The 16,943-nt window shown below is 36.4% G+C and overlaps 2 protein-coding genes across 2 annotated transcripts in view; both read right to left on the bottom strand.

The window, feature by feature from the left end:
- The window catches only part of LOC131332390 (uncharacterized), a 97,600-nt gene that overhangs the window by 79,925 nt on the left and 732 nt on the right, over positions 1-16,943 (bottom strand). The gene's annotated exons all lie outside the window — the stretch shown is intronic.
- Positions 1,116-2,307, bottom strand: LOC131332404 (protein P21-like). Its single transcript, XM_058366609.1, has one exon. The coding sequence runs from the start codon at positions 2,195-2,197 to the stop codon at positions 1,463-1,465; it is 735 nt and encodes a 244-aa protein (XP_058222592.1). The 5' UTR covers positions 2,198-2,307; the 3' UTR covers positions 1,116-1,462.

Below are 16,943 nucleotides of genomic sequence, written 5' to 3' on the forward strand. Positions count from 1 at the left end.
TTCCTCTAAGTTTTTTATTTTTTTAAGTACTTATTTTTCGATTTACGAAATATGTCATTTTCTCACAATACATCATTTTTAATTCAAAAGATAAATTCTTATTTTTACTTAACGAAACTGGGCTTATTGTTGGGTTATATTTTGTCTGTATGGTGTATATATGCATGCATGCAGTCAGCTGGTGACCAGATAATGCTTATTTATTGGTATTCAAATTGTTACGTTTCCTAAATGAGTTAGGTAAACCGGTAATACTCGAGATCATTTGACATTTTTTTTTTGGAAAGGCGAGATCAATTGACATGTGTACATATCTTTTCTGTTCTGTTTTGACTCTTGATATTTCAAAGCGATAGAGACGTGAAGAAACTTGACACCAAGAACCAAGATGCCACCTAATTAATGATCATAATTGGCTAAAGGAAAGGTTGCAAATTATAATTAATGATCATAAATTTATGGGGTCTTTTATCCAGAAATATCACGCGACATCTCTTTAAGGGTCGTTTGATCTGGCACATGTTTATGAGGGACTCCGATTCATTGAATCTATCAAGCAAAATTGATCTTTTTTTTTTCCCCAACCGAAGCAACATATAATTGGATCTGACATAAAACTTGATCCAATTCTCGACGCAACATATGATGAATCACTTTTCCATAGCATCATCGCACCTTAATTACATTTTGTAGCTAATAGCCTCAGAGTAGTACTGTACAAATTAGTGACCATTTGTCTACTACTTAGAATTGGTTGAATCAAACATGAAGTTAGTTAACAAATCGTACTATCTATATAGTTGTCGTCTGAATGCAACAACTACTGGGCGAAGTATTACTGGGGGATGTTGTAATTGGTAAATCTGCCCACAAAATTTTTCCACACAGATTATTTAGATGCATCCACGACTCATATAAGTTTTACTATGTATCAATAGAAGAAAGAGAACACCAGTACATACAAATTCTCTTATGGATAATTCACTCTGCCTAAACTTGCAGTTCAATTAACATATAATTAAGTGTGCCCCAATTGATGAATAATAATCGATTCATATAAAGTCACTTGCCATTCACCTATTCATCGAGTCTCATGGAATCAAAACTCAAAGAAGAAAACAAAATTAACAGTTCTTTATTTCAAAGTTGAATTTACTTTGCTACAACACAACCGCAACATGACAATACAACACTGACTATTTCCAACTCTCCTTAGTAGTACGAATTTGGGAATGCCGTAGGGCGCTCCATGTAGTGCACTCTGTAGGATATATCCGAACCATCCATTCCTGAAATCAATGGTTGAGATTAATCAAAGCACTCTTATCAGAACCACTGATTGTCCGAATCTTCCCTTCAGAGTGCATCACGGAAAAGCACCCTACAGCATCCACTTATTAGTACAAAGACCTTATTTCACCCAAGTAAATGGCTCACAAGCATACTCAAAACACCCCTTAATTTACATCACAATACTAGTCCCATTCACTTCCATGGGGACGTGTGGATCCCAGCCCCATGGGCAAAACACAACTCTAAAATCGGTCCCACTCGTGCAAGTAAACGTGCTTGTAGGATCATCCTGAGGATAGCTATAAGCGTCGCGGCACCTATCCTTGAAGAACCTTGAGTAATCCGTCGGGCCACAAGGCCCTTGTGTGCAACAGTATTGCTGGGTCTTGAAAACCTGGCACGGGTTCAGACACCCGTCCGGGGCCCGCATTGGGCCCGGACACTGCCCGTTGATGTCCGCGATGCACGAAATGGGCTTGCATTTGTCGGTCTGGGCCCTGTTTGTCGGGATGAACTCCATGGGGATGTTGAACCCATCAACCAGAGAGATGTCGTAGAAATCCAGGTTACCAAATTGGTTAAGGACATATTCAGCCAGGGTGTTCGGAGGGGTGCCCCATCCCGAACACGCGAGCTTGCCGCAATCCCCGGTCAGGCAATGACCGTTACCGGCGCCGTCAAAGTTGCACTTTGTACGGCCCCAGATCCGTGCCATGGACGTGCCGGCGGGCACCGATAGCCACCAGCTTTGGCCCTTCTCGAGTCTGCGGCCCCCGCCGGGCGAGGCGGCGGCCCAGAGTGTGTAGGGGCAATTACTGTGGATTTCGAAGGTGGCGGCGCGGCCGGAGGTGAAGAGGCTGAGGAGGAGAAAGAAAGGGAGGGGAATGTTGGCTAAGTAACCCATGCTTGGGGTTTGTATCTTTGAACTTGTTACAGTACGTTTTTGGTATGAGGAGGGAGGAGGGGGTTTATTTATAAGGGACAAGGGCGGCTTTTGGATTCATGTAAATTAATGGTTTTGGCCATCATTTGAATTAAGAATGGAGCTTTATGAGATCCCACTATTGGTGTAAAAGTGAGGCGGCTACACGTGATCAATTTTCATGAGGGTAGAGTCAAAGAATGGGGGCTTATCATCTACAGTAGAGTCGTATAATACGAGAAATTTTTCGGTGTAGGGGTGGGTATATCCCTCGTGGTATCCGTTCGGGGATATTCAAGCCGGTTAATACATTTTTGGACAGCTCGAATTGAAACCCTCTCTTTTCTCATTCCAACACTTGCTCTTTCCTTTTTTTCTCTCCAAACCCGAGCCGTCCAAAAACTCAATGGATGGCTCGGATGTGCCGAACGAGCACCACGTGATACCTACCCAGCACTGAAAATTTGCGTAATCCGAGAAATAGGGCAATAATGTTACCACCCATTTGTAAAAAGTGAGCTAGTACAAAAGTGAACTATGTTTTGTGCTCTGCTTAACAAAGTTTAAAAGACTAGCTAGAGCCTCGAAGGCGTGCTCTTTCTATGGGACAGATGAATTACCCGAACAGCTAATGAGTTTTGAACATTATTCAAGCTATCTCAAGTGAGTTTTATTAATCGAGCCGATGACAAAATGATCTTGGGTAACTTAAATCTTTTGAACACCACATAAGTCTCAAGTGAGTTTTATTAATCGAGCTGATGACAAAATGATCTTGGGTAACTTAAATCTTTTGAACACCACATAAGTCGAACATAAGATGAATAGTAGTTTGTTTGAGTTTTGTTTGAAAGTTTAACCCACACACTTTAAAAGGCATTCATGTTTTGGTTTATTTATGGGACAAACAGATCTCAAAATGAGCTTTTCATGAGCAAATACGAGCTCGAACTCATAATTTTTATTAGTACTAGTTTATTAGCACAATTGGTGCGTGCGTGCGAGCTTAGCAATGTCGGGACATCGAGAAAGAAAGAAAAACATTGGTTTTGTTTGATTTGGTAATTTTGGGTATTTTAGTTTTGGTAGTAGGTGGAGAGAGAAATAAGGTAATGATTGGAGGGAGGGGTAATGAGTGAAGAGAAATAAAGAGAGAAATGAGAATAATAATTGAAGAAATAAGGTAATAATTTGAAAGAAAAATAGAGTAATTATTACAAAACAAAACTAAAACTCTTTTAAAGGGAATTGATTTTGTCACTCCTCTTTTTTTTAATGCTACTCTTATTCTCTCACAAAATAAATCATTTAGTCAAGATATAAAAAAAAGTGATATTAACAAAGAGAAAAGTGACAAAATCATTACCTTTCTAAACTTAGAAACAAACAACTCTCTCTCTCTCTTACTTTACCCTTTTAGTTTGAGTAACAAGTTGTTATCAAGTTGCAGCTAAAAACTCTCTCTCTCTCTCTCTCTCTCTCTTTACCTTTTTAGTTTGATAATTTAATCAAGTTTTTTTTTTGAAAACAGAAAAGGGTAGGATGGGGCGACCGGCGTAGCAACCCCTCTTTGGGCGTGACTATAGGGGCTCCTGTCCCGCTGTGGAATATCCGGTTCGAGCCATAGCTACTGTACGTTAGAACAGACCGTCACCACAGCACCACCTAAGCGCACAGCTGGCACATGGTCCTCCATGCATCCCTCCAGCTCGTATATTTTTTTTTGCAACTGGAGGGGCTCGAACCCGAGTGCACATGGAGGGAGAGGCACTTAAGCCCCATCACTTGTGCGAACTGGGCTACCACCCTGATGGTACTCCCTCCGTCCCATAATGTTTGGCACTTTCACTATTTCAGTCTTATGAAAAAATTAACTATATCTTTTAATCTATAATATTTTTTTATAAGCAATATGGATCTTGTTTGATAGTGTTTAATTTGTTCTATTAAACAAAATTCAAAAAATCGCCTAAAATATTATGGATTGAAAGATATATGCAATTTAAAAATAACACGCATTCCTGAAAATGCCAATAGGACGGAGGGAGTATAATTTAATCAAGTTGCAGCTAAAAAATCTCTCTCTCTCTCTCTCTCTTACTTTAACCTTTTAGTTTTTTTTTTTTTTTTTTTAGACATGGTCATCTTTATCCTTTTATAGTTTGAGATAATAACAAGTTGCAGCTCAAAACTCTCTCTCTCTCTCTCTCTCCTTTTTGAGTCAGCTCCCTCAGCCACAAAAAAGTCATCATTTCAAAACTCTCTCTCTCTCTCTCCTTTTTGAGTCAGCTCCCTCAGCCACAAAAAAGTCATCATTTCCTATCTTATGTGCATCCACCAGCCCCCGTTTTCCGGGCGGTTCCGCAGAAAGAAACTCGAAACCACACACCGTATTGGACTGGAATGGTGCTACTGGTACAGACTAAAAATCTGTACCAGTGGGTACAAATTTCTATTTGGGTCCATTTTGGGTTTTAAAAAAATAATCGGAGTCGCTCATTTTGTTTAAAATATTTTATTTGTGGTCCATGCAGAAAATAAGTTTAATCCGGTATCGGTAAGAGTATTTACAAAACATCCAAACTTTGCTCTATTGAATTCTAGAGCAAAATTTGGATGTTTCTTAAATACTTTTACCGATACCGGATTAAATTTATTTTTTGTAGGGACAAAAAAAGAAGTATTTTAAACAAAATGAGCGACTCCGATCATTTTTTTAAAATTCAAAATGGACCCAAAAAGAGATTTGTACCTACTGGTACAGATTTTTGGTCTGTACCAGTAGACTTTCTGATTGGACTGCATGCTACCATGAGTACTAGTAGTATTTGATGGAAGACCAAATTGCGAAGAGTGCAAGTTCTGTTCAGATGAGGCCGAAACTGTTGGGTTTCTGTCACCGCCCATTGTGGGCTCTAATGTGTGTTCATTGCAGTAGTTTGAACCGTTCATCTTGTAGGGTCCGTTTTATTATTAAAAAAAATATAATAAAAAGTGAATAGAAAGTAGAGTGAAAGAAAAGAAAAAGAAAATGTAATTTTTTTCTCACATCTGTTTGATTAGAATGAAAGTTTTGCAAGAAAATAAGATGATAAAATATCATTGTTTGAAAAGGAGGAAAGTTGCTCAAATTAGAAGAGAAAATGTAAAGGGAAGAGGATAAAGAGAGAATTTAGAATAATTATTGTTGATTTTCTTGAGAAAATAAAATTTTTCTACACATTTTGTGAGAAAAAGTGAGGCAAGCTCTCAAACTTTTTAGAGGGTTGTACGTGAAAGTTCTTTTTCCACCACTTTCTAAGATATGCTTTCTAAGTGAATACTATATATATACTATATGTATATATATTCCCAATCTTTTTTGCATTTTTTACCATTATCTCGCTAATCAAACAGATCCATAGAGCCCACAAAGTAACATAGCCATGCAAAAAATCAACTTGATCAAACATCAATAACTATATCAAAAATTAAATTTTGGTTTATAAAATAGACAGTTATGAATAATTTAACTTAAAAAATAAAAATTAGTGACAGAACCATGACCACCTGTTTTATAAACCAAAATTCCATTTTTTATATAGCTATTGATGCCTGATCAAATTGATTTTTAGCATTAACAAATGTTCTTAATTTATTCTTGACGGGTATTAATTATCAAAATACGTTATGAACCGTCATTTTCCCGCTGATTTTTGCATAAGTATACTACTTTGCGGGCCCTACACAATGAACAATTTAAATTACTACAATGAATGCGCATAGTGGGTTCCCCAATAGGTGGCGGAAAACCATGGGGTGTTCACCTCATCAAGAAAGAATTTAAACTCAATTGCAAGAATGAGAAACTATGCTAATGCTACCTCTATTTTTTCGATTGGTTCATCGAGGGTTTAGTTCCGGTCGATTTAGCTCATATTCCTAATGGGTTTACCGTAAACAGAAGAGAAAAGTTTGGCGCACCATTGAAGATTCTGTCCTAACTCCTTACCTTTGTCTTTACTCGTCGGATTAGTACATATTCTATTTTTGCTTAATTTAGAGATTCAAATTGCTTAATACTGTACTATAACGAACAAGAATCTGCTGTAGGGTTTTTGTTTTGTTGATATTTTTTCAGGCGGCTAAATTTAGGTGTGATGATCTACTGTAGGTTTTTTGTTTTGTTGATATTTTTTCGGTTCTTTCTGTTTTCTTCCCCGTTGAGAAGGCTTTTCTAACCTCTACGTGGTTTTCTTGTTGGTTGCTTGGCTAGTATTGCGTTGATCGGAGATATTCTCCATCTGTTTGGCACATTAAGCTATGTGAGGTCCTGAATGTTCAGCGTGGTGTTTAGGCCTCCATTGTGGTTGCTATATTCCTTTTTTTGGGATGGGTGCTCTTTCATTGTTATCCCTTTGTTATCAATGAACTAATGCATGCCCGTGCCTGAAGGCACGGCTCGAACGATCAGCTCACACAAATAAATACTGGACATTGAACCTAATATATCAACCCCTGCCCAATGAATTAACTCTCTGGAATTCAACTTGAATCAACAAATAAAGAACAAATAATTTTTTAATCCCTAACTTTTGCATGCATAAATTCAAACGCATAAACTTTGATAAAACATAAAAACACCATCCAAACACCAATAAAAATAAAAAATGATACATAACACTGAAAATGCATGTCTCAAGTAGATATATAAAAAGAACAGAGAAAAACATATTATATCCACAAAAAAGAGCCATAATATAAAAAGTGAGCACTAAGAGTCTCCCCTAGGAAAGTTTGTCCACAAACGCAACTAACGCCGAACCTAATATGGTCTTACACAAACATAGCTCTCATTAGAGCTGTCCATGGTTCAGTTTTGGGTAGATTGGTTCGGTTCCCAAACCCATCCGCATCCGCCAGATTGTTGTTTTCTCCGTCTGTATCCATCAGTGAGTGTTTCACGATTCGATCGGTTTGGTTTGGTTTGCGGTTTAGGTGGTTCGACTTGATTGGTTTGGGGCCTTTGGGCTTATGAGAAGCCATGGTCTAGAAACAAAAATAGTCAACAACAAAGTAAAAAAAAGAAAAAGAAAAAGGGTCCCGCCGCCTGAGATATGAACGGTAAAAAATTGGACAGAAGCCTCTTTAAACTAATTAGATATAAGTTGTAAGAGGGTTACGGAGAATTAAAAATGATGCCCAAAAATGTCATTCCAACACTACAATATTTCAATTGAATGGAAGCCTTCCTAAACTTGAACTATATACTTCAATTCATCGAAAACATAGCTGCTTGCAACCTAAAACTAACTTTTCTCCATGGCCTGTGAATAATCACGAAATCAGGCCCATGAGATGAAATGGTGGTGAGGTATTTTAGTTACTTACTTCATACCTTTAGTAGTTTAGTGTGAAATTATGTTAGCAGGTGTAACCTAAAACATCGCGTGCATAGGATGATCATAAGCATAAATAACGAAAAATCTTGCAATTTCATCCAACAAACAAAAAACTTAAAATCGGGCACCGTTCAACACGAAAGCAAAAAAAAAAAGCCTATGCCTTTTTCATAGCTATACATAAAAAAGGACATGAGATTATTGAAGGTGAAGATCAATTACTTAAAATAGGTCCACCTTCTCAAGTCTTGCGCATACAAATGTGTTTCCCTTCGATATCGCCCACGATATCGATATAAAATGCTTTGTCGAGCACGGAGTCGATCGCAGTAGAGGATGGCCCAAAGCTTCCCAAAACAATTTTGGGAGATCAAACGGACCTCGATTAGTAAAAATTTAACTAATCCAACCTTACAACAATCGACACTTCATGTGTCCAATATATAAACCTCATAGGAAATTAACAATTATTACAGAAGTCCATTGTTTCACAGCAACGTGAGAAGTACGGAGTATAACAAATTAATAGGCATACCCTCTATTTTATTGGTTGAAATTACTTTTATTGGTTGAAATGGTGTGGACTCCACCCACAAAGTGATGTCATGCTTACCATGTAATACACTTTTTGATAAGCATGACATTACTTTGTGGTGAGGTTCACATCATTTCAACCAATAAGAAGGAAGGTAATGTTCACCCTCTTAAGTGGAGGGTGAACAAAACTCAACTCTACACTCTAGAGGCACGGCTAAAGGCAGAGGATATTTTCCCATTAAGCTTGAATCGAACCTTAAAACGAAGAAATGAGTGACCTTGTTTTTCAAAGTAACCCAGTTGCGAGACCCGGCGACAATAGAAAAGAACAATCTTTCTGAGCTCTGTGCAATTAATCTAACAATTGCCTAGTTTTAACTCAAAAAAAATGGAATGTGCTAAGTTTGCGTTAGGCAAAGAAACTGATATAATCAAATCACGGTATTGGGAAACAAAAAAGAGGTCAAACAATATAATAAAGGGTACCGATAATGCCACGACTGGATCTTTTAGTGCCACGATGTTTTAATCTGATTGACTACTCTGCCCTTCAACAACAAAGCAAGTCAAGCTACCTACTTCTTTTCTTCCCTGACTTTTTAGTTATTAGATCCAGAGCAATCCAAATGTCCTCTGTCTCTCGCTTCTTCCCTTTGCTTTCAATTATCATCACCATTAACAGGGGAAAAAACCCGACATCTCATATATCCATCTGATCATCTCCTTCCTTCACTCCCTCTTCCAATGCCACTGAATCTCCTTCGATTCTTCTCTCTGAAACTCACAATTACACATGCAAACAGAGCAAATTAAGACAAAGCACTAATAGATTTTGTGATCTGAAGAAACTGAAAATACATTTTGTGAGTGTGTGTGTGTCCATTTGACGTTGACAAGTTGCAAATCTTCTCCTTTATTTGTTTAGATCAGGATAGAAATAGTACATGATGGATATGATGCATTGGTTAATTCAAAGATGAACGACAATTACGTCATCAAGAGCAAGAAAAAGGCGTCAACCTGGTTGTGTGCAACCGACGGTATGAGTCGTATGACCCGGGTGTCTATCCGAGAACTGTAGTAGCGTTCTCCTTGATGGGTTGTCCACGAATGGGGCAAATTTAGGTGAGAATAAAAAGAGGAGCAGATGTGAAGAAGAGAGAGGAAGGGGTGTGGATTGGGAGAAAATATGCAGACAAGTTGAGTTGGGGGAAGAGATTGAAGTGTGGTAGAGAGAGAGAGAGAGAGAGAGAGAGAGAGTGTGTGTGTGTGGAGTTAAGGGTATAATTGGGAGACTACAGAAAAGGTTCGTGGCACTAAACTAATTAGTCGTGGCATTATCAGGTGCCTATAATAAATACATCAATTACGTTCTATAATAAATGGAAAATTTTAAAATCAGCCCATTAGACTGACAATAGTGAGTGTGTGAATGTATATTAAAGGGTTTAAAAAATACACAGAAATACGTATTTTCCTTGCCTTCTAGTGTGTTTATCGTCAGCCCAGTAGGCTGACAATAGCAAGACCGATAATAAATTAGGAAAGTCTCTATCTATCTAAATATACTAAATGAGGTGGTGATAATTGATTTCATCTTGATAACTGTTAGGAAAGTAAGGAAAGGGTCCAAAATAATCAATTGAAAAATGAAGGGGGATATGTTTAGTCTTCTCCCATATTGGAAAACTTATAAAACTTAGAAGGAATGTAGAATGAATGGTCTAGATTGATGTAGAAGGAGGGGATAAATCTGAAGCGTTGATTATCTAATGGATTCAAAAGCAACTCTATTTTATTATATAGATATCATCCTATCGATTGACCAAAAAAAAAAGAAGAACAAGAATCTGGCTTGTAGATTGCAGAAGTATGGTTCAAGTGATAAACAAGAGAAGGTACGGTCCAAGTGATCACAACTGTTGGATAGTGTTTTTAATGGTCAGATTTGTTTTCAATCTGGTAAAATATTTAACAAATCTAAACCATTGATTGTCAATATGCGGTTCAAATTTAATTGTACATCCTTCTCTGTTGTTGACGGTAGAGAAGCTGAATGCAACGAACAAATGCTACATTTATGGCATATTTGATGAAGCACACACGAGCCCGGCTTGGTTTATTTATTTTTACGTTTGTGCAAAACTACCACTCAATTACGTCGAATCGCAAGGCTTCAGATACGTAAGTATTCACTTATTATGCTCCAGTGTGCTTAGATTTATACTTATGTTGTTAAATGCAGAGCACTGGCTGGTGTGCTTAGATTTTTATCTGATTTAGTTGATGTAGAACACTGAACAATGTGCTTAAATTGATTTTTATCTTACTCTTTTAGGTTTATATCATAATGGAACAATCCCAACAAAAAAGAGAGGAGGAAAAGCTCTTTTTTTGTCCTTCAAACCAAGAGTGAATATATATTAGAAATATATATCAGAAAGTGAATATATAAATTTTAGATTAACCTAGGTCAGAATATATTTCTGATTCTGTCCTTCCACGAATTGACATTTGACAGCCATGCATGTCACACGTACAGGAGGACAATATTCAATGCTCCAATGAGAAGCTTTTAAGCAGTGGTATTTTTGCATGTGCCAAAGGCAGGGCTGCTAGCTACTATGGATATTATTGGGGTCTTGACTTCTCTACTCATGTTGCTGTGCCCAGCTCCTTATACCATGCCAACTTGTTTATTAATTGGATCAGACATATCTTTTGCCACTGCTGCAATTGCTTCTGTTTTGATTGGCCTGCTACTGCTTTTGTTTCCTTGGATGAAATTCCTACTACACTCGGGCTATGTTTGGTGATTATTTTAGGGTGGAGAGAGTTTGAGAGAGAGAGAGAGGTGTGGTCCTGGATTGCTGGATCGAGAACGAGAGATAGAGAGGGATCGCAGAAAAGAAAGAACGTAGGAGAAAGTGAGAGAACGTACATTACTATCAACAGAGAGGACTAAGCTAAAATGGGTTGGGGTAGAATTGTTTGGGCTACATTTTTACAAATAAATTTTTTTTCCCGGAAGGTGACATGGGCTATAGCCCACCTTAGCCCTAGCTAGTGTACTTCTGCCCTTGGACTCGGGCAAAACCTATGCCCAGGGGGCGGTCCATGGCATTCCCTCTACGAAGGGAAGGCATCAAAAGGGAAAAAAAAGTCATAATGTATTTCCATTGGTAAATTAATTAAACATAGGGATTGATATGTGTAATTGTTGTTCTACTCCTATCCCCTCCCTCGCTCCTTTCTAATAAAAAATGTAGAATTTTTATTTTGTTCAATTGTTGTTCTAATCTTATACCCTCCCTCACTCTTTTTAATGTTGGAAAAAAAATTTCTACGCTTAAAATTGTTGTGCCCTGAGTGGATCAAACCAAAGCCAAAACACACACAGATACGAACACAGAGAATTACATGATTTCCCAAAATCGGGTACTCCATGGAGGAATCAGAGCAATTATGGTTGCCGGAATACAAGAGCTTTACAGGTGGCCAAAGCCAAAACACACACAGATACGAACACGGAGAATTACGTGATTCCTCAAAATTGAGTACTCCATGAAGGAATCAGAGCAATTATGGTTGCCGGAATACAAGAGCTTTACAGGTGGGTTTTTTTCAAACCAGGGTCGGTCCAAGGGTTGCCTAAGAGGCCAGGTCTGGGGCCCAAGATTTGGCCCAAAAAAGGGGGCCCAGTAGGTTATACAGGAGTATAATATTTGTTGTAACATAAATTTTTGTAAGACTCCTTGGTTCACTGGTAGCATGAACACGAGGTGGCTGGGTTCAACTCCTGCTCCTAACAAGTCTCTTAAGTTTTTGGGTGTTATCTTGTGAAAATTTTTGGGTAAATTTCACTGACCTCCCCTCAAGTTTCTGACAAAGACAGAAACCTCCCCTCACGTTTCTAAAATTGCACTGTCCTCCCCTCTGCTTCTATTGTCTGTTGCACTTTACCCCAACCGTTTGGTTGACGTTACGGAAAGCAACTAACGGTGATGAGGTCAGCATATATGGAACATATAAACTAAAGGTTGAAAAATTAAGTGTTTCAAATTTCAATCCGTTTGAATGGGTGAGAAGATTTTATTTTTTTTATCATTTAATTCTAAAGGGTCATAATTAAATTTTGACTATAGGGCTCTCGTTGATTAGCCCTAAGAAAGTCGTAGAATCAAATATCTCTTAGGACTAACCAACGAGAGCCATAGAGTCAAAATTTAATTATGACCCTTTAGAATTAAATGATCAGAAAAATAAAATCTTCTCACCCATTCAAACGGATTGGAATTTGGAACACTTAATTTTTTTAACCATTTTTTTAATATATAAACTGCAGGTTAAAAAATTAAGTGTTCCAAATTTCAATCCGTTTGAATGAATGAGAAGATTTTATTTTTCTGATCATTTAATTCTCAAGGGTCATAATTGAATTTTAACTCTAGGACTCTCGTTGGTTAGTCCTAAGATATTTGATTGTCCGACTTTCTTAGGGCTAATCAACGAGAGTCCTAGAGTCAAAATTTAACTATGACCATTTAGGATAAAATAATCAGAAAAATAAAATCTTTCTATCGGTTCAAACGAATTGAAATTTGGAGCACTTAATTTTTTAACCATAATTTTTAATATATAAACTAAAGGTTGAAAAATTAAGTGTTCCAAATTTCAATCCGTTTGAATGGGTGAGAAGATTTTATTTTTCTGATCATTTAATTCTAAAGAGTCATAATTAAATTTTGACTCTATGACTCTCGTTGGTTAATCCTAAGAGATATTTGATTCTACGACTTTCTTAAGGCTAATCAACGACAGTTCTATAGTTAAAATTTAATTATGACCCTTTAGAATTAAAAGATAAAAAAAATAAAATCTTCTCACCCATTCAAACGAATTGAAATTTGGAACGAGAGGAGGGTGTGTGGAGAGAAGAACGTGTGTCAGTGGATTTAATGCGTCAACGGGGCTAGACTTTCTGACTGACAATTTACCCGGAAGGCAGATTTTTATTGGTGGGAGGTACCACCAGGCAAAGTAGACGTGTTGTCCTTGGAGCGACCAATAATTTCTCAGTTCTTTTTAGCTTTCTCCCTTTTACTTATTTATTTTATTCATTACAAGTACGTGGGCATAAAAGTAAAATCAAGTTTTTCGTTAACAGGCGTCACCCGACAAGAGGCAGAGGGGAGGACAGTGCAATTTCAGGAATGTGGGGGGAGGTTTCTGTCTTTGTCAGAAACCTGATGGGAGGTCAGTGAAATTTACCCAAAATTTTTTGAGGCCCTATCCAAATCCTTTGGGCGGGCTCTGTTTCAAACTCACCTCACTCACCTGACCTCTACATTGCTTAAAATCAGACCTCACACAGTGCCGGCCGGACATTTGGATCAAAGTTGTGAAATCTGTTCCGTACCAATCGGTACGGTACGGTACCGGTGCTTAAACGGAATACAAAGACTCAAGATCCGTTCCGTTTGAAATACCGGCCTGTTCCGGCCAATACCAGATGTACCGGAAGATACCGGTTTGTGTCGGACATTTTCTGGTGTTCCGGACGGTACAAAATTACCTTCTCTTTTTTTTTAATTTTTTATGACACAAGTTAAAAAGTCGGCTGAACCAAAAAAGAAAAAGAAAAAGAGGATTCTCAATCAATACAAATATTTTCTAATCGTCCCCATGATATCACCCCTCACGTTTTTCTCTTTCAAAAATTTAAAATATAACGAAAAAAAACAACAACATTCTCAAATTAAAAGAACCTTATGGGCTTATATATGATTTTCTTCGATTAAGATCATGATGGAATCCTAATTTATTTCATAACTTTGTTTTGAGTCTTTTTGGATAATTTTTTGCTGCCATTTGTTTCACGGAAATGGTTTTGCAACCTGGTAGATATATATTAAATATATATAAAATATTAATTGCTGTAAATTCGGAACGGTACCGAGATACAGTCCGGTACCGGTACGTACCATTCCAGTAGTGAAAACGGTACGCTGGCCGGTATGGGATTGACAACTTTGATTTGGATTGCCTTAGCCCAATTTTATGCTCTGTTGTCCACTTATAATTAAGTCATACAAAATAAAATATATATACAAGTACAAAAAAAATCAATATTACATTGTTATTTTAGCTTGAATAACATCAAAAAAATTTGGGTTGTTAACCGAGACTGGAAAATCGATCGAAATCGGAAAAATCGGACCAGATCACATTTTTTAAACTGGTCGACTAATTTCGATCCGGTTCCGGTTTATAAAATTTTATAAACCGAAAAAATAATTTCAATCTGATTTATGTGTTTTAAAAACCGGTCAAAATCGGACATATATATATATATATATATATATATATATATATATATATATATATATATATATATATATATATATATATATATATATATATATATAAACAAAGGACAGGGGTTGAATTATCAGTTTTTGGTTGATATTTTGTGGTGTATATTGGTCTAATAAATATATTTATTATATAAAATCAATCATATATATATATATATATATATATCTGTTTTTATGGGCTTAATTATGTTTTTATGGATTTTTTTTTATGTATTGGGCTCAAAATTAATTCTTTTTGATTTGGATTGCCTTAGCCCAATTTTACGTTCTGTTGTCCACTTATAATTAAGTCATACAAAATAAAAATATATATTCAAGTACAAAAAAAATCAATATTACATTGTTATTTTAGCTTGAATAACATCAAAAAAATTTGGGCTGTTAACCGAGACCTGAAAATCGATTGAAACCGGAAAAATCGGACCAGACCGCATTTTTTAAACCGGTCGAATAATTTCGATCTGGTTTATGTATTTTAAAAATCGGATCGATTATATATATATATATATATATATATATATATATATATATATATATATATATATATATATATATATATAAACAAACATAGGACAGGGGTTGAATTATCAGTTTTTGGTTGATATTTTGTGGTGTATCAATGGTCTAATAAATATATTTATTATATAAAATCAATCATATATATATATATATATATAAAACTGTTTTTATGGGCTTAATTATGTTTTTATGTATTGGGCTCAAAATTGATTCTTTTTGTTTGGGCTCAAAAAAAGGGGTTGAATTATGGATTTTTGGTTGATATTTTATGGGTTGAATTGTGAATTTTTTAATGTGTTGAGCCCAAAATATGACCCATGAATGAAAATCGGATAAATCGGACCGAAACCTGTTGAGCCGGTCAAAACCGGACCGATTTATCTCAACCGGTTCCGGTTTCTAAAAATCTCAAACCGAAAAACCGGTTTCGACCAAAAAATACACTCAAACCGGTCGAAACTGGACCGGTATCACCCCTAAAAAAAATCAACATCAAAATGTAAACCTCGGTTATAGTGCTTTGTGATTAGCACGATCTGATTCAAAGAAAATAAATTCTCCTCACCTTTTTTGACGCAAAATTTTCAATTGAGTCATCATATTTTACTTATCCAAGAACTTGGGGCTGTTCTGCTAACTTTTGATTTTTGGGCTTTTTAGTTGATATATGTGAGGAGAATGATCTGTCTCGAAAAGCGTAAAAAGTTAAAAAAGCCTCAAATGTCCAAAAATACTCTTAGTGGAATGGTGCCTCATTTTCAATTAAGATTATAGCCAATCTTTTTAATCTCTCTTGTGAAATGGTGGCTCGAATGTAAAATAAAAACTATGTTAGCTCGCTCGATTTATTTTAGGTATGATTTTTTTAATTAAATGTAAGAACATATCACGTATATATTACTGTTGTGTTTGTTAAATCAAAATTTTTCAATAGAGTAATTTGATTTTCGTAATATTATACATTGAGAGGAAAACAAAAGGGAAAATTTCAAGAAAAAAATTTTATTGCATATTTATTTACTACTAAAAGAAAGAAAGAATTAAAAGTACTTTTAGAAATAAAAAGTAAAAAAAAGGGAAGGTTAACGCTTTTCGTTAGCTACATCTGTTACAATTTGACAGAATTGGACGATAGGGCCTAATTGTTGACGGAATAACAAGTTTAAGTATCTTTTTGTCATTAGTTAAAATTTATGTGTTTTTTTGATGAAAATTTGTGACAAGTTCAAACTTCAAAGTGCTTTTTTGAAAATTTGCCGAAAACAAAAGGAGGTAGTAGGAAAAAAGTGGAGAATAAAATACCCCGCGTGGAGTTTGGGAATCGAACTCTGTGCTCCTGGAAATTTAACAACTTGCTTTAACAAATTACCCAGGAAATGATTTATGCCTTTTATAGGAAACTTTTTTATATTTGTATGTAACTTAAATTTTATTTTTTTTAAGTTGCCCAAGACTGAAGGCTTGCAGGCTTACCCCGGAGCCGGCCTTGACCACACAGAAACCTCACTCTCTGAGGTTTTCCCTCTCTCTATTTTCTGACGCAAATAAACCAAATACAAGGCTATTCTTATAGACCCAAGCTATGGAACTATTTGCATGTCACGGGAGACAAATGAGCAGCTCAGCCATTACTTCATGGCTGCTGAGAGTGATTTGCTAGCAGCTAGGACAATGAGAAGTCTTCTCTGGAGACTGAGGAGGAAGCCCAAGTTGAGGATGGCAGCCACACCCCATCTACCAGTCAACAAAAATTGCATATAAAATCACGAAAATCTATCCTGCAGAGAACCTAAACAAGCATCTCGTATCTCACAAATCACAATTATGGGTGTTTTCGGTAGTGAAAATTTTGTAGATTTTTATTTATGGTCGAGAAGTTGTTTGGCGTTTTCGGTAGTGAATAAGTTATTCATG

Source organism: Rhododendron vialii, chromosome 7a, assembly GCF_030253575.1.
Source record: "Rhododendron vialii isolate Sample 1 chromosome 7a, ASM3025357v1".
In the NCBI taxonomy this organism is placed as follows: Eukaryota; Viridiplantae; Streptophyta; class Magnoliopsida; order Ericales; family Ericaceae; genus Rhododendron; species Rhododendron vialii.

Coding starts and splice junctions, on each gene's coding strand:
- LOC131332404 (XM_058366609.1), bottom strand. CDS start 2,197: ATGGGTTACTTAGCCAACATTCCCCTCCCTTTCTTTCTCCTCCTCAGC.